Genomic DNA, 16,792 nt, shown 5'->3' with positions numbered 1-16,792 from the left:
CTTGCGAAACACGCGATTTTTGCTGGACGCTAATAATATTATTTTTTTCGTCGCTGTCGTTCAGTCCTTTCGCAACTATTCTGAGGCTTTTGTTAGCGCGGAAGCGCATTATTTCGCGTTTCGTTTCCGGCCGTTTTCAGCTCAAAAAAGGGCCGGATATTGGCTGCATTTTAAACGCATACGCAACAATGCGCCTCGCTCATAAAAGGCGGCCTTCGAAGGTATCGACGGACGGAAGTTTATTTTTTCCTTATACGCCCTAAAATGCAATGTCTGCAGAATTGATGGGCAAATTTCTGAATCAATATTTGCTTTGGACGTCCATTGTAATTATTTCAACGCCTCGTTTCATCTACACAATTTTCTGAAAGACATTCATAACATGTAGAGTCGAACGGCAAAACGATCGAATTGAATGTTTTTTTCCGTTTGCAGTTCGGCAAAGTCGTCGGTTAGGTCCGATCGGAACAGGTCCTCTCGCACCTGTCGCTTCTTCCTTTATTTTCGTTTTTTCGGAAGATCCGGTCACCCTCCCCGCACTGCTCCCTGCCGTCCGATCCTTATCACCTGACCTGTCGTAATGAAACAGAGGAAATTACCGTGCTGGCGATATTCACCTGCTACGGCGGCCGTTACGCTCGAAAGGTTATGCGGGCCAAGGAAAGGAGGCCTGGGAGAGTCGCTCGCACATTGAAAAATCTTACCCTTACTCCGATCGCCTTACCCTTTTCCCCCGAGGGCTTTCGTTGTGTGTTCGATATTCGCACCTGCTCTCCTTGTCGATGCACCATGTGGCGAAGACGTTAGCTCTTCGCCCGCGATAATTGCGCCTAGGGACGAGGGGGGAAGAAATCATTTCGGCCGTTCCTACACCTGCTGCTTGCATTAAAAACGCGATGCGTTTTTTAATATACTCGCGTTTGGGTTCTTTTCTTTTACTGACTTCGGGCTATGCGATCGGGCAGGTAGGGGCCCGCGAATCGCTTTTTGCCTTCGTTTAGGGTTGAACTCTCCCAGGCCGTAAAGGGTTTGGCGTGTTTCACCTGTTGCTATAAAAAGGGGTCGTTCCTCTCACGATAATTCGTCTTGGGACATTTCCTGCCTACCAGATTAATTATATAGATGCGGGTTTTGGATTTTTTTATTAAACGTCATCAAAAAGCATTTATATCAAGAAAACCGTTATTTTTAAATATCAAACTGATTTTTTTATTTTCGATTGTTTCAGATATCCTTTCAACGACTCGGAGCACGTGTCGCTTTTCGCAAAGATCTCTCGCGGATACTTCGTAGTGCCAGAGTGTTTATCGTCTCGGGCGAAATGTTTAATAAGATCACTTTTGAGACGAGAACCGTCAGAAAGGCTGAGCGCCGAGGAAGTACTAAGGCATCATTGGCTCACCGTGGGCGATCGGCCCGATCCTCCATCGTCGAGATCGACGGACCAGTGCGTGCCGGATTTGCACCTCTGAGCCGCTTCTTTCGTGCCACTTTCCTATATGTATAAAATAATTACAATTGTTTCTACTATGTTCGAAGTTGATGTACTTTTAAAGAGAATCCGATTTGATTTGTCGTAACATCTACATTCAAATGTGTCCATAGATATTTTTTTATCACCGAATAGCAATCAAATCAGACAATATTAGTTTAAAAAATTATATTTTGTATAGAAAGAATGTTAACTATATGTACTCATACATATGTATATAAAGATTATAAATTTGAATTTTACTTTGTATCATATAAAAAGCAAACGATTTTTATGTTCATCCGTGCAACTATATGTATAGAAACAATATGTGACTAAACTATATTATGTCGAAGATGTATTTCAAATTATTTTGAATTGCATTAGACATCCTAGTCTGAGTATAATATAATAAATACATGTAATATTATATTATCAGTGTGAAGCAATTGTAATCTAATGCGCGAAAATGTGTGAAAATTATTTATTAAAATCATTAAAAGCGGGCGCAGTTATGTGTGCACAGTTGTTAACCACATTTGTGTACTGTTAATGCGACCGTTTTATTTATTTTAATATATTTTTTAAAATCGATCGATAAAGAGGAGAAAAGAAATTGGCCAAATAAATTAGGATATGATCTAATTGTTTTCTAATTAAAAAAATAATTGTTCCACAGCATTCTGTAGTCTGAGTGCGGGGTTAAAACCATGTTTGTGATTTTGTTATTGTTAAGAGTGGACGGAAAGATAAAAGCGAAGTATCTTGTGTACATAATTCTTAGGTTTAATAGGCTAAGCAGAGAGAGGCACTCGGTATTTATTCGAAATAGTGAGACTGATTTCGCACTCGCTTCATTGAAGAAGCGGTTGCGAATAACGTAACATACTTCCAAGATTGATTATAATCGTATGAGTATATAAACCAGACATCTCGTTGCCGCTAACTCCGCGTTGAGAAACGAGTCATAGGGTCAGGTGTTCCAAATGTTATCGATGAGCGTTGTTAAGTTATTTATGTTAAAATTTGTTTTAAGCTATTTTGCTTTCATATATGGATCAGGAATCGTAGGTTTTTTTTTATCGTATAAAAATGTACTTTTTTGTATATTTATAATTTAACGTTTATCTTGATCTCCACCGAGCGATACTTTTTGTTTTAAATATAGGAATTTTTGAATATATTTATATTTGCCATTTGCGTTGCAAAAATAGTCAACGATAAGTCAAGACGAATGCAATTTGCAAGTTGTGAATGCAATGCAGCGGTCTGTGTTTTATCTTTAGATTATATTTGATTAAGTATTAATCAGATTGTGTATGAAAAAATAACTATTTATTTGCATTCGATTCCGTTAAACTTACACCAGTGTGAAATATTGATTACAGCGATTTGATCATTGTACAATCTGCAGTACGTGTATACGCGTCTGTATGTATATATGTAGAAAATGATATCATTTAAGTTTGTACATAGTATAATTTTCCTCATATGTATTTCCTTTACATGATCTTGTTAAAAAAACACCGAAAATAAAAATATTTAAATTAATACTTTCTTTCGTTTTAATTAATTATACATACATTTTTTGGTAAAAACTTGTGATTCTCTACGAATTTAAGCTATAAGACTTAATGGTAAGTAATAATTTAAGGTTAAAAAATAATTATAATTGCCTATTTAAAATTTTATTAATCAACAAAAAATATTTCATAAATTATATACACATTTATATGTATTGCTACTTTCAAATTGGTTAAGTGTTACATGTTTTGATAATTTGTATTGAAATGTAATGCAACAGTAACATTACAATATTAACTCTAATCGATTTACTATCAATGAACAAAAATCACTGTTTTAATAAAACAAATAATTAAGCGCAATCTTTCTTTTGCATTCAAAGATAGCTTCAAAATATTCAAATTATTACATTGTTTTTAATCTATTCGGGTTTAAGATATTATCTAATTACAAGCAAACAATTAAAAACGCCAAATGTATCATTAGATAATATATTTTATTAAGATTGATCTACTGAAATATAAATAGTCTACGGAACGACAGCTTATTGAGGTATTCAATGATTGATTTGTCGCTGTTGTTCTCCTCCTCCTTGTTGCTGCTGTTGTTGTTCTCCGAAAACTTTCATTCTCCTCTCCAACTCTGGCTTGAAATGACGGATTAATCCCTGAACAGGCCATGCGGCACCATCGCCCAAAGCACAAATAGTATGTCCTTCGATTTGCTTGGATAGCTCCCATAACATATTAATTTCATTCGGTGAAGCATTACCATCTACCATCCTATGACAAAATAAAAAAGGTTAATATAAAAATTGTATGTATTTGAACGGATTTATTTCGATTGAAGATTTATGAAATACGAGCCATACCTATACATAATCTTATTCATCCAGGATATTCCTTCTCTGCATGGTGTGCATTGTCCGCACGATTCGTGCTTATAAAACATGATAAGTCGAGCGATTGCTTTGACTATGTCTGTTTGAGCGTTCATCACAATCACAGCAGCAGTGCCGAGAGATGTTTGAGCGGCGACTAATCCGTCGAAATCCATCAAAACATCTTCGCATACGCTATTGAAAAAAAATAATAACTCTATTATAAAGTTTACATCAGCGTACAAAATATTTGATACCAGATACAATACAAATAAATTAAGTAAAAAATGTAGATCTCGTTTCATAAGGACAAACAACTAATAAATTTAACCAACATTGGGTGTCATTGATAAAATACGAGAAATAAAATTTTACATTAACAAGAAAAGCAGTCACAAATTCATCAAAGACTATTTATTTAACTAACCTTTTGGGTATTAATGGAGTCGAAGAACCACCAGGAATAATAGCTAATAAATTATCCCATCCACCGGTGACTCCACCAGCATGCCTTTCGATCAATTCTTTTAACGGAATACTCATTTCTTCTTCTACGGTGCACGGTGTGTTTACGTGTCCGGAAATGTTGAAAAGTTTGGTACCAGAGTTACGAGTGCGTCCAAATGATACAAACCATTCGCCACCACGACGACAAATAGTCTGAAAAGTGTTTAAAATTTATAGTTTCAAATATTTAAGAAATGCATAAATAGAAATAAATCGAATCACACAAAAAAAAACATACAGGTGCGACTGCGACAGTTTCTACGTTGGTGACAGTAGTAGGGCATCCGAAGACGCCGACATCAGCAGGGAACGGAGGCTTCAATCGCGGTTTTCCTTGTTTGCCTTCGATCGATTCAATCAAAGCTGTTTCTTCGCCGCAGATGTAAGCTCCAGCGCCCCTGTGCATGAATACGTCAAAGTCGTATCCTGAACCACAAGCGTTTTTACCAATCAAACCAGCTTGATAAGCCTATAATTATATATTGATCATAAAATTATATAATAATATTTAATTATTAAAAAAAAAAATATAGACCTCTGCGATGGCAACTTGCATGTTGCTAGCTTCATTGTAGAACTCTCCGCGGATGTAAATGTAAGCCGCTTGAGCTCCCATAGCTTTACCGGCGATCAAACACCCTTCGACTAGCTTATGAGGATCGTGCCTCATGATCTCGCGATCTTTGCAAGTTCCGGGTTCTCCTTCATCGGCGTTTACGACCAAATATTTAGGTCGGCCATCGGAAGGCTTGTTCATGAACGACCATTTCATACCAGAAGGGAAACCGGCTCCACCTCGACCACGGAGACCTGACGTTTTGATTTCGCCTGTAATAATGATTTATATTGTTAATAGTTTTATTTGGCATTCTACACGAGCGCTACTGCTCCTATTTTCTTAAACAATACTAAGTAAATAATAATGTTATTTATAAAACTATAAATGCTTCATAATACTATGAGGATGCAGTCATTTAATATTTTTACCTCTTATTGTTTATTAACAATGAAATATGTGTATGCCTAATTAAAGTAATAAAATAGTTTATCATTGAAATGACTTAAATAAACAAAAGGGCGAGAATCACTGTTGGATTTTGTTGAAATTTTTAATATACAAGGTTTGTCTTAAAAGTATTTTTTACTCTTTTCAGGGAGCTGCGTGTATGGACAGTGGGGTGTCAGGGTAGCCTTTTGAAAGGTCGATACGTTATAGAAGTGTGCCTTTGTTGTTCACTTTCTTGTACAAAAATAAAATAACTTTAGGATAGAAGCGAAGCTTTAGGATGGACAGCGCCCTGGGCGACTTTCTGGACCAGGGCTGATGTTACACGTCAGATAAATCACAAATGAGGTAGAAATACTAAGAACAGACATGCATCAAATCATTACTGAGAATGAAAATTACATGAGGAAAATTTCTGCAAAACTTGTTTAATGAGAAGAATGAGAATAGTATGTTCATTTTCCATGAACTGTCAGGTTATACGAGAGCTGAGTCTGATGACTTTTTATCGTAGCTAAATGACAATTCTAAAAATCATATCCCATCAGAAAGAAAAAAATTGGAACTAATTAAAAGAGGGCTCTGAAAGGCCTCAAATATAAAGACTTCCTCTACTGCTATGAAAAATGGCAAGCGTCGCTGGAATGTTTGTGTTTTATCGTTAATCGTTGTGCTTCAAAGTAAGTTCCAAGTGTCTTACTTTGAAGGTGAAGTTATATGGTTGACCACCCAATTGAGCTTTAGATTAAATTTGTCGCAATAACTTGTCAAAAGCTTAATAAAAACTAATTATTATATGTATTTGTGACTTGCAGAAAGAGTTTATTCATACATGATGATTGGAGATTTAGATAGATTATAGCCCAATTTTTAAATGGGCCTAAACAAATTCAGAAGCGATCAATACAAGCGCCAACAGTCAGTGGAATGGCTTTATTGGTTCCTCACTGACAGCATTGCCAGTGGGGAACGCTTGTTACCGAGCATTTCCAATGCAACGACACCAATATGATTTTATTGCTTTTGACGTGAATTTTTGACTTCTGAGAAGTGATAATTGTTTTTGCGCTCTCCTATTGACTAACATTCGGTTTGAATACACTTTCAACAATACTATCATATCAGAAGTCAGTAGTCATATCGGTAAGGATAGCTATCATATTTTTAAAACAGTGTAGTATCCAAGAGCAGACAAACTATGGAGTAATATGCGACATCTGTCTGTACTTATTCTTGCACATATTTTCCATATATATTTTGAACTTGACCTAATGAAAGTAAAACTAAAACTATAATTAGTTTAAAAACTTCATTAGGTTAGGTTTGGGTTTGAACAGCAAATGGACATTTCGCAACTATCAAATTGAGTTTCATATATTATAGAGCAGCATATAATTTCGCTAGCGCCTATCAGTTAAATTATATTTTCGTTAGTAGAAATATATATCTACTGGTGAAAATGTATTTGGGGTTCACTACTAAATATATCTTCACAGAAAAATACACATTTAATGTAACCTCATGTAAATAAATAATGATAATTATGTAAATGTATATATTACTACATATGGAAAAGTAGAAATCATGTAATTTTACTAGCACATGCCAAATAAATTATATTTTTATATTTTCACTGAAATTTCACTGTAAAAATATATATCTACTGGTGAAAATTTATTCCGATATGATTTCACTGAAATATCGTATTTTAAAAAATATTTTCGGAATAGATTCGACTGTTTTTTTAAATTATCTACAAGGGATAATCTGAGAATTTCTGGTTTAGAATCAAGGATGTTATTTTAGCTTTTTCCAGGAGGGGGGGGGGGGATTGATAGTCTGTGGTCTTTTTTTAATATTTTGATTTGATTAAATGACATGCATTTTTCTGGCTAAATTTAAGGGGAGGGGCAAATGCCTACACCTGCCCCCCCTAAGTGCCTCTTTCATATTTTATAGGTATGTTATAAATTTTAATCATAAAATTTTATGTCTATAACTTCTTGCAGTGTGATACATTATAAACATTAACTCAAAATTTAATTTAAATATGTATACCATGTCAAAAGGGTGTTAATAAAATACAAATAATATTAAAAAAGATATATATACCAATTATCCAGTCTGCTCCTTTTAATAAGATCTCTTTAGTCTTATACCAATCTCCGCGTTTTAATGAGCCTTTGAGTCTCCAATCATGTCGACCGTACAAATTCGTAAAAACGCGATCTTCATCAGCGAGATTACCGAATGTAGTTTTGGTTTGATTACGTCGAATGCTCAAGGGGACGAGCGGTAAATGTATATTATTGGCTGTCAAGGTACCTGAAAAATAATGATATAAGGTAATACATAACAAAATTTAGGGATATAAATCTAAAATTAAGCCACAATAAAAAGGTTGTCGTGTAAATTGCGATTTTATAGCGTGGTATGGATGTACTATTAACATTTATCATATATGCAAGTAAATATAAAATGTCAATAAACTTCTTCATAAAAACGAATCAATATTTGACGTTCCAAAATAAAAAGTGAGACATGCCAAGTGCACAATTGCTGTATTATGTAAGACCGGCGCATAAATAATCGTCTGTCTTTTTCGGAGGGTAAAAATGGATAGAATTATAAAACAGTAGTCTTACCCAAGGCACGGGGCCCCGTCCTTGCGAGGGCACCCGCCAGGTTGCCTGCCATCTTCAACGACAGCTACAATCGCAACCTCGAAGTCTTAACGCGATAAAACTCGACCATAGTCGAGACACGCTGATTGCAGAAATATTATTTTAAAATGTATCAAAATCACAGATAAATACTTAATAATAATATATTAAACTATTATACTATAAATATAAACTGCGTTAAGCACTTTTGTCAGGTTATTATAAATATTTTTTCCCTCTTATTTTCCTACACACATGCAGTAATTGAGTACTCAGAATATTTATTATATGAAGTAAGTTTTCGCACAAATGTGAATTTGTTGTCTTTACAAAAGAACCCGGGATTGATCGAGTGTCATATTGTTAAATTGTTGACATGGAAGTAGGCTTGCTATAACTGATTGCCTTTCAGTTAAAAAAATGTCACAAAATTTAATTTTCAAGTTCGCCGATGACGGCGGAATATATTCTAGATAGGTCTTCCTTTACTAAGGATTTAGGTGTGACTTTCGAAGAACGTCTGAAATTTAGCCAGCACATTGCAGAGACTCACAGCAGATCGTTAAAAATGCTCGATTTTATCTTAAGAAATGGCGCTACTTCAAGAATATTTTAGTATTGCGCACTCTTTATGATGCTCTAGTCCGCAGCATACTAAAAACTAGCTCTATTATTTGGATTCCAGACGAAACGGTCAATGTAATAGAATGAAGCTGGAAAAAGTACAGCGTAAATTCCTACGATATTTAAACTTGAAGGAATACGGGTATTATTCGTTATTGTTTCCCAGTGCTTTTATTTTAAGAGCGCTGGGATACGTTTCGTTATCAACTCGCAGAAGTGTTTATATAATTAAACACTTCTGAAAATTGCTCAAAACCATCATAGACAGACCTTCGGGGCTCGAGCAGCTCCAAATGTGGGCTCCGGAAGGTGGTTTTTAATTCTCGGTCGCGTCCACTGTTTTTGCCTGTAAAGTCTAGAGCTGGAGCACTTGCCAACTCTCCTCTGGCAAAAGCCGTTCATCTGCTCAATACTATGCCTTGAGATATTGACATTTTCTTGTACACAAATGGGGTTTTAGTTCAATTCGAGTGGGACAATGCGCACCTGTTGAAGTGATTTGTGTCTGTTCCTTTATCTTGTTTTCGTGTTTTTACTTATTTGTGTGTGTTTGTGCGTATATGTATTTGTATGTATTTTAACATTAGCAATATTCCGTTTACAATAATAAAATAGCATATTTGGACATTTTTTTTATTCAGGCAACACTAATCAGATCTCGACAATCAGCTGGAAGTTCTGTCAAAACTTTGCTGCAATGGCCGCCATAGCTCCAGTCACCAGACTATCATCGCGAGTCCTTAGAATATTAGGATGTAATCCTGGTCCAATGACTCTACAAGGAACAAATACCTACCTTATAGGAACTGGCAAAAAGTGCGTATTTAATTATTTATACAATTTGACCTTATGATCACATTATTTTCTTATCATATAAAAATGATTTATTACATGATTAGCAAATTATTTACAAAAGTAATTATTATTGTTTTTATTTAAATATTTATACTGTAAACTCGATGAATATATATTTCAGGCGTATATTATTGGATACTGGAGATAAAGACATACCTGATTACGTTGCTTCTTTGAACAGTGTTGTAAAACAAGAGAATGTTGATATATCGCATGTTATAATCACACATTGGCATCACGATCATATAGGCGGACTTCACAATATTTATAAGCATTTAAATTGTAAGTAAACATTATATTGTTTTGTAGTATTGTATTGATTTAATGCACAGTATGTTTTATTGTATAGCTGAATGCAAAATTTGGAAATTTGAATATTCATTGGATGAAGAATTCCCGCCGTCCGTTAAATTCAATTGGTTACGAGACGGTCAAGAGGTAAAAGTTGAGGGAGCGACTGTAAAAGTACATCATACTCCTGGACACACCGAGGATCATATAGTGTTGAGTTTATTGGAAGACGGCGTTTTATTCAGTGGAGATTGTATATTGGGCGAAGGTACTGCTGTTTTTGAAGATCTTTACAATTATATGAAGAGCTTGGATAAAATTTTAAAAATAAAACCATCAGTGATATATCCTGGGCATGGAAATGTTGTAGAGGTTGTTGTTATTAAAAATTATAATTATCTACTTTAATTTCGATATTAAATATTTACATTGTTTACAGGAACCGCTTTCAAAGATTGAATATTATATAAATCATAGGAATCAGAGGGAGAGTCAAATATTGAATACTTTAAAAGAAAAAGGAGTAGCAATGACTACATATCAGTTAGTCGAAATAGTGTATAAGGAGACGCCGAAGGAGTTGTGGCCAGCAGCTTCCATGAATTTAGTTCATCATCTTACGAAGCTCTTGAAAGAGAAAAAAATAATACGCCTTGAAGAAGACGTTGATGTTATGTGGCAATATAAAAATATTTCTCCTTTGTAATATGAAAGTATTGTTATATTGTTAAATTTTATATGAATATATAGTCATTTTGTTTTTATATTACTGTTTATATTTATAAGTTATAAAGGGTTATAGAAAATGGGGATTGAACAAGTTACCCCAATATTTAAATTTCTGTTTTGAACATCATTTAATAATAATAACCGGCGGTCATTTCCGGAGCGCATCTCAATGCCTCTAATAAACTATATCCACAATTCAAAGTGCTAAAAAATTTTTTTCAAAATCTTTCATCAGAGACGTTTTAACTCTTGTATAGTGTGTTTTAATTGCACCAGTGAGCGTTACGTCCGTTTAAATGTACATCAAAGAATCTAAGAGTAAGTTTTTGAATATCGAAATGGAAATATCATGATTTATACAGATAAATTAATAAAAATAAATTAAGGTTTTGGTGCCGGGGGCGTGCCAAAGATGATGAATTTCTCCTTCAGCCTAATACGACGAAACAAATCTTCCCCCAACACATTAACTTGGCATCCAAAACTAATATTATGCTGTTTGATTATAAGAGAAAAACGAATTAGAACCACTTTTGGCTCCAATTAATATGTGGGTATGATATATTTTATAATTGAGGCTTTTAAATGAGTTAGTGCTATTGAATACAGCAAACTTTTTGTTAGTTTGTATTCATGTTATGTATTCCCCTTGATTTTTTAACGAGGACAATATTAGTCTAAAGATAATAGTATTTTTAGTTTACTTTTAAAGGTTTGAAAAAAGATTTTATGTATTATAAATGTAAGTGTGTTTTATAAATTAAACATTTTATTTCAAAAACTATTTCTTGCATGAGTCATGCACGTCAATACATTCACAAAAAAGATTACATTTAATTCACGTATGTATGGTATATTTTGAAATTTATCTTTATCCTCACTTACATATTTTTTAAATTATTTATTCTTTTTCCCCTGTTATTTCATTGATATGCAAAAAAATGTGCTCGTATCTTTTAAATTATCGTTTCATACAAAAAATATTTTTCAAAGTATACCATACACAAATATTGGTTCTATATTATGTAAAATTTATAAATGGTAACCATATTCCAACGATCAGTCTCGCAATAAATTCTATTCAATTTTAGCTTTTAAAATGGCAAATCACTGTTATCGTATTAGTAAATAGTGTAAATACATATATAAGTATACATAATTTAGACATTGACTAAAAGTAACATAAATTGTAAATATCGTTTTTTTATAATTTGTTTATCTGACAATTTCATCAGTTATCTGTGGTTCAAATTCTTGATCGTCACTACAAATATTTACAAACAATAATTTTCTTTATCGATTTAGCCATACAATAAAATGGAACAGAGAATATTGAAACACATTAATATTATAATTAAGTACAGTGTGTATTTAACATTAGCGTGCTGTAAAAGATATTTTTGAAAAAAATATTACATGTGTATAATATCACAGTCAACATTAAAATTAATAATTGAAGTAGTTTACAATTGCTGTGTCATAAATACGTCAATTATACACCTTGTTTATCAATAGTTTTATTTTGTTAACAATTCCGATTATTAATTTCTAAATTATATGTTTTTTGTTAGTTGAATAGTCTAATGTTTTTGTCATTATAATTATGTGTACATACAAAATGTCAGTGCTTAATATAACTGTGTATACATAGCTGATTCTAAGGAATACAATTACAAAAAATATCATAAAAGTCATGTCTATTTAGGCAGCAAGTTAAAAATTCAGTTATCCAGTTAACAAAAAAAATTATACTAAAAATATTCCTAAGCATATACATATGTTGTGAAATACGCTGATTACAATTGCACTTTCCCTATGAGAACAGTAAAATAGACAAAATTAACACTATAAACATTCACTATAGTAAACTCTATTGATGATTATTGTCTGTGTTTCTTTGAAAATCTTCTGGTGTTTACTTATCGTTAAACATTTCTAGAAAAATCTTAAATAATATAAGCTTTCAATCATTTTTATGACTAATAAAACGTGTGGTGCTTGCTAGTCAGATTAAGATATTGCTACTAAATATTTAAGTGCTAAACAATCCGATGTTTTTAATTTAGCGTTATATAATAGAAATGTCCAAACTTGCTTTCAATACAAAAGTTATCATGTTTTGTGAATGAATAAAGTAAAACAATAATAAATAAAAATCAAGTAAAAATATGAGATACATTATAAATGCATATGATACGAATAAAAATAATTAAAACATCAACAAATACACTTCTGTTGATTTTGTAAGCAAATAAGCAAATCAAAGTTCATTTAACTTTCCGTAAGCTAAAATATGCAATAGTAAAAAAATATGATTAAATATGTACATCTTATTATTCCCAATAGTAAATTTGCATTGCTTGGGTCATATTTGTTGATTATTTTTATAATTTTACGCAACATCAATCAGAGGTCCCGTTTGTAACTTTACGACTCTGTTGCCGCTGAAGTTGCCGTTGCAATTGCGCTTTACGGAGACTTTCGGCCAGTTGTGTAGATTGATACAGCCAGCAACCCTAATAATACTTTTATGTTGAGTACTTATATGTATGATATTTATAATATAATTGATATATTCATGTATTACTTACAGTTGTCCATCGATTTATGCGGTTTCAAAAATATACTTATACGGTATTATGCACATTTTAATTTTTTTTGATATATATTCAGTGCTTCCTTTGGAGTTTAGTCATAAAGATCATGTGACCATAATAGTGCACTGGTAGGGCCCAGATTGATAACTCAAGGTACTATGTTTGATACCAAATTTACAATTCTAATTAGTAAAAATAAAACCACCAATTGTCAGACATTGATGCACATTGTTACACATACGCTGTTAACGCCTATGGCTCACGCATGTTATGTTACAGCGATGGATTTACAATAATAATAATAATCTAGATTTATTTACCACAAAAATTATTAAGCGCTCATAGATCTGGTTGTAATTTTATAGTCTAAAGAACCAATTATGCACTTTTATAAATTTTCGGAATTCCTTCGTTATAAAAAAATAAAGATGTGGCTGTGACTCCAGAATTTGTTATTTAACTGCGTTGGGTACCTTTGTTAAATATGTAATAGTCCAGTCAAATAAGGATTTCACCTGAATGAAAAAAAAGCTGAAATTTTGCACAGATCTTTGTTTTGACGTTTCTGAGACGGGCTGAAAAATCTCATAAGATCGAGTGTCGTTTTTTTTGCAAATATCTCGCTTCCTATACGTTGGACGTCATTAGATGTTTCACAAAACTTGTAGAGAATAAAATTTTCTACAAGTACATCATTTCTTTATATGATTAACCGTTTACGAAATATAGCGCGGAGAGCGGGAAGTGCGCACCCATTTATAGGATAACGCTACATAAACTACAGAGCCTGATGCCTAGTACACTTTACAAAGTGAATTATATAATAAAAATATTATTCATTTATAATTATTTATAAATAAGAAATTTATGAGAAAATATTAATTAAAATTTTATATTAATAAAATAAAATATTATAAATAATTTATAAGTAATAAATATGATTTATAAACAATAAATAACAAATTAATACATTCGTGTCCACAGCACCTTTGAGGTAAATGCAAGGTCCATTTTTATTTATATAGGGTAGGCCTAGTCCATGTTGTACAGATATAATTGTTTGAACAACCTCCTAGTGAATGGTATCAGAAGCTACTCGGTCCACCTCTGAATATCATCACCAGTCGGCATTCGTCTCAAGATTCCTCTTTTTCGTATTTGCAAAAATACGATTTTCGTGACCTTTAACCGTTGATATTTTGACTAGTGGACACTCGATCTTATGAGACTTACAACGTCAAAACAAAGATACACTTAGTCTTAGCTGGTTTTTATTTAATTAACTACTTTTTAGAAATGCGTTATTTAATTTAGGCTGTCTTGATTTTTGTATGGCACTAATTTAGTTTAGTATATTATTCTTTCTGATAAGCTAACTTATCATGGATGGCATAAAGATAATATTATTACGTTTCAAATTTAATTAAATCCTTTTATTTTGTAAGAATGCACTTTTTGAAATGTATCTACCACGTAAATTGAAGGACATTTGTATTGCTTATCAATAAATGAAATTACTTACCACCATTATCATGCAATTTAATAGCAGAGGAATTGAAAACACTATTGATATAAAAAGACCTTTGCTATCGAAATATTGCTGGCGTGATAATAATGCCCAGTTTTTAGATGCATATTCGTTAATACTCTCTGCAAAATATACTAATAACACTGAAATACAAAAATAAAATGCATTAATAAATTACATAAAAATATGTAAATAAAATAAATACTTACATAGTGTGAAAAAGAATAATATTTGAAAGTTTGAATAGTTTCTAGTGTTCAAACTTGTTACGGTTATGATAATATGAAACGAAAACAGATATAAAAATAACGGATCGGCCCAATCAATCTGAAAACAATAAATTTGTATAAAAATTATTTTAGTTAATTTTACAATAATAAAATATATTACAAGATATCCATAAAGTAAATATATAAGGCTAATAAAAATGATTGATTTACTAGGTTGTCAGCACTACCATTTCTGCAGATATTTTCACGAGGACTATGTAGACACGTTAAAATATCTTCAGCTTTTTTGTTTATGTAGCCGTGGCTCCGGAATTTATTTAATTTTGTCAGATATCTTTGTTAAAATACGATAACAAATATTTTTTGTGCAGATATTTCTTCATTATTTATTGTGATGTGATGCCTAAGCAAAATTCAGAATTGCTTAAAAATATGGATAATTATAGCCAACGAGACCAAGTCAGCTAAAATCATGTTCACCTCTAAGAGAAGCTGCCTACCAATGAAGTAAAACAGTGGAAATATTTTACAATAAAATAGTGTAAATATAGATATACACTTAAACAGCTAATTCTTATGGCGAATATTGGTTAAAAAAATAAAACAAATCAGGATCTTGTCTGTCATTGGTAATAAAACTATTAGGCCGGTTTCACATGAAGGATGGATTCGCCCGGCGCCGTGTAGTGGGGGTGGTGGTGTATGGGCTAGTACTGACCATTTTAGACATGCCGGACGAATCCATCCGGCGCCGGCCCGACGCTGCCCATACAACACCAGACCCGGTGCCGGGCAAAACCGGCCTTGCAGTATAAAAAAACATTAAAGCAAATATGGACTTATGAAATTTAAACTTGGGGTACAACCAAAATTTACAAAGTTGAAATAATTCAAAGATTTCAATCAAAAACCCATGGTTTGTGATCAACGAGATAGTGAAAGAAGACATAAAACTTCAGCAAAATATATCTTAAGAGATTGGGGTTACACCGAATGAAACGGTAAGGCAATTGTTGGTTTCCAAAGATATTATATGCACTTACGACGACACGGCTTTCAAATGGCGATAAAAACATTAAGGTGTGGTTAAAATGTGATTAAAATAATCAGAATTGAAATTTATGAGTGTCGAAGAAATTATTTCTAGTGTCAAGCAATCGGAAGAGGAAAATGAAAAATAAAGTACATTAATCACATTACAACGTTCATTTCTGTCAACACTTTATTAGAGTAATTAATTAATTAATTAATTAGTAGTATCGAATAAAAATACACAATAACGTTAAGGAAAAATTCGTACTGAATTTTGAAATTGGCCCTTTGGCAAAAAAAGTTTATGAAGTCATTACCAAAATAAAATTTACTATTATATAATCTTTACTTTCCAAATATATCTTATTAAATCAATTTAGTTAAGCTGTTCAAGGATTTAGAACTCAAAAGCATAATTGAAAAACTAAAATACAAAATCAATACATGAAAATTACAGTTTTGTATATGCAAATGTCACAGTTCAAATCATACGTTTTCTAAATAGATAAACCTGTTAATTGAGTTTAATTTATGAATGTTAAAAGTGCAATAGTTCAAGGTAATTGTAAGTTTATAAGTAACTTAATTATAAATGTGTTTATATTCTTTACTGAGGGCTTTCGATATACGTACACTTTGTAAATAAGTTAGAAGGCCGTTGATATCGTTCACTTCGGCAAAGTCGGTTTCCATGTTGAAGAGCATCTTGTCAAACTGACATATTCAGTCGTTCTAAATCAGCGGCACGCGTTATCGCTGTGGGCGCATTAAAAAACAATCTAAATTGCATGAATTTTTTTTATCTTTATTGCTTTATGTTTTAGTTGAAATAATTTTGTAGCCGAAGTAGTAAAT

At 32.5% G+C, this 16,792-nt stretch overlaps 4 protein-coding genes across 4 annotated transcripts in view; 2 read left to right on the top strand and 2 right to left on the bottom strand.

Annotated features, from left to right (window-relative positions):
• Nucleotides 1-3,022, top strand: part of LOC148236201 (tribbles homolog 2-like) — a 47,130-nt gene extending 44,108 nt beyond the window's left edge. The window contains exon 4 of the mRNA XM_088185179.1: nucleotides 1,229-3,022. Within this exon, the coding sequence (XP_088041305.1) occupies nucleotides 1,229-1,472 (244 nt within the window). The 3' untranslated portion in view covers nucleotides 1,473-3,022. The remainder of the gene's footprint in view (nucleotides 1-1,228) is intronic.
• A 121-nt stretch (nucleotides 3,023-3,143) lies between these two features.
• Nucleotides 3,144-8,113, bottom strand: ND-51 (NADH dehydrogenase (ubiquinone) 51 kDa subunit). The gene is made up of 7 exons (XM_088185178.1): nucleotides 8,034-8,113; nucleotides 7,501-7,713; nucleotides 4,918-5,210; nucleotides 4,621-4,851; nucleotides 4,303-4,535; nucleotides 3,867-4,070; nucleotides 3,144-3,777 (listed from the first exon to the last, which is right to left on the bottom strand). Exons 1-7 carry the CDS (start codon nucleotides 8,083-8,085, stop codon nucleotides 3,552-3,554), a joined length of 1,452 nt encoding a protein of 483 aa, XP_088041304.1. The 5' UTR covers nucleotides 8,086-8,113; the 3' UTR covers nucleotides 3,144-3,551.
• Nucleotides 8,114-9,297: 1,184 nt separating this feature from the next.
• On the top strand, nucleotides 9,298-10,585 carry LOC148236199 (beta-lactamase-like protein 2 homolog). The gene is made up of 4 exons (XM_088185257.1): nucleotides 9,298-9,491; nucleotides 9,652-9,812; nucleotides 9,880-10,193; nucleotides 10,261-10,585. The coding sequence occupies exons 1-4, from the start codon at nucleotides 9,373-9,375 to the stop codon at nucleotides 10,525-10,527; spliced, it is 861 nt and encodes a 286-aa protein (XP_088041383.1). The 5' UTR covers nucleotides 9,298-9,372; the 3' UTR covers nucleotides 10,528-10,585.
• Nucleotides 10,586-11,301: 716 nt separating this feature from the next.
• Tmem18 (transmembrane protein 18) lies at nucleotides 11,302-16,693 on the bottom strand. The gene is made up of 4 exons (XM_088185258.1): nucleotides 16,571-16,693; nucleotides 14,885-15,002; nucleotides 14,670-14,818; nucleotides 11,302-13,066 (listed from the first exon to the last, which is right to left on the bottom strand). Exons 1-4 carry the CDS (start codon nucleotides 16,640-16,642, stop codon nucleotides 12,953-12,955), a joined length of 453 nt encoding a protein of 150 aa, XP_088041384.1. The 5' UTR covers nucleotides 16,643-16,693; the 3' UTR covers nucleotides 11,302-12,952.
• Nucleotides 16,694-16,792: the final 99 nt, after the last annotated feature.

Source organism: Plectrocnemia conspersa, unplaced genomic scaffold, assembly GCF_051122295.1.
Source record: "Plectrocnemia conspersa isolate PC_06_02 unplaced genomic scaffold, ASM5112229v1 ptg000004l, whole genome shotgun sequence".
In the NCBI taxonomy this organism is placed as follows: domain Eukaryota; kingdom Metazoa; phylum Arthropoda; class Insecta; order Trichoptera; family Polycentropodidae; genus Plectrocnemia; species Plectrocnemia conspersa.
This window is presented reverse-complemented; position numbering and strand designations above follow the sequence as displayed.

Bases quoted from the DNA above. Each gene is read 5' to 3' on its own strand.
- LOC148236199 (XM_088185257.1), top strand. From the start codon at position 9,373: ATGGCCGCCATAGCTCCAGTCACCAGACTATCATCGCGAGTCCTTAGA. The intron at 9,813-9,879 runs GTAAGTAAACAT...TTTATTGTATAG, and splicing joins TATTTATAAGCATTTAAATT to CTGAATGCAAAATTTGGAAA. The intron at 10,194-10,260 runs GTTGTTGTTATT...CATTGTTTACAG, and splicing joins GGCATGGAAATGTTGTAGAG to GAACCGCTTTCAAAGATTGA.
- ND-51 (XM_088185178.1), bottom strand. From the start codon at position 8,085: ATGGCAGGCAACCTGGCGGGTGCCCTCGCAAGGACGGGGCCCCGTGCC. The intron at 7,714-8,033 runs GTAAGACTACTG...ATTATTTTTCAG, and splicing joins GACGGGGCCCCGTGCCTTGG to GTACCTTGACAGCCAATAAT. The intron at 3,778-3,866 runs GTATGGCTCGTA...ATTTTGTCATAG, and splicing joins ATGAATAAGATTATGTATAG to GATGGTAGATGGTAATGCTT.
- Tmem18 (XM_088185258.1), bottom strand. From the start codon at position 16,642: ATGCTCTTCAACATGGAAACCGACTTTGCCGAAGTGAACGATATCAAC. The intron at 15,003-16,570 runs GTACGTATATCG...TATTGTTTTCAG, and splicing joins TTCTAACTTATTTACAAAGT to ATTGATTGGGCCGATCCGTT. The intron at 13,067-14,669 runs GTAAGTAATTTC...AAGTATTATTAG, and splicing joins TAAATTGCATGATAATGGTG to GGTTGCTGGCTGTATCAATC.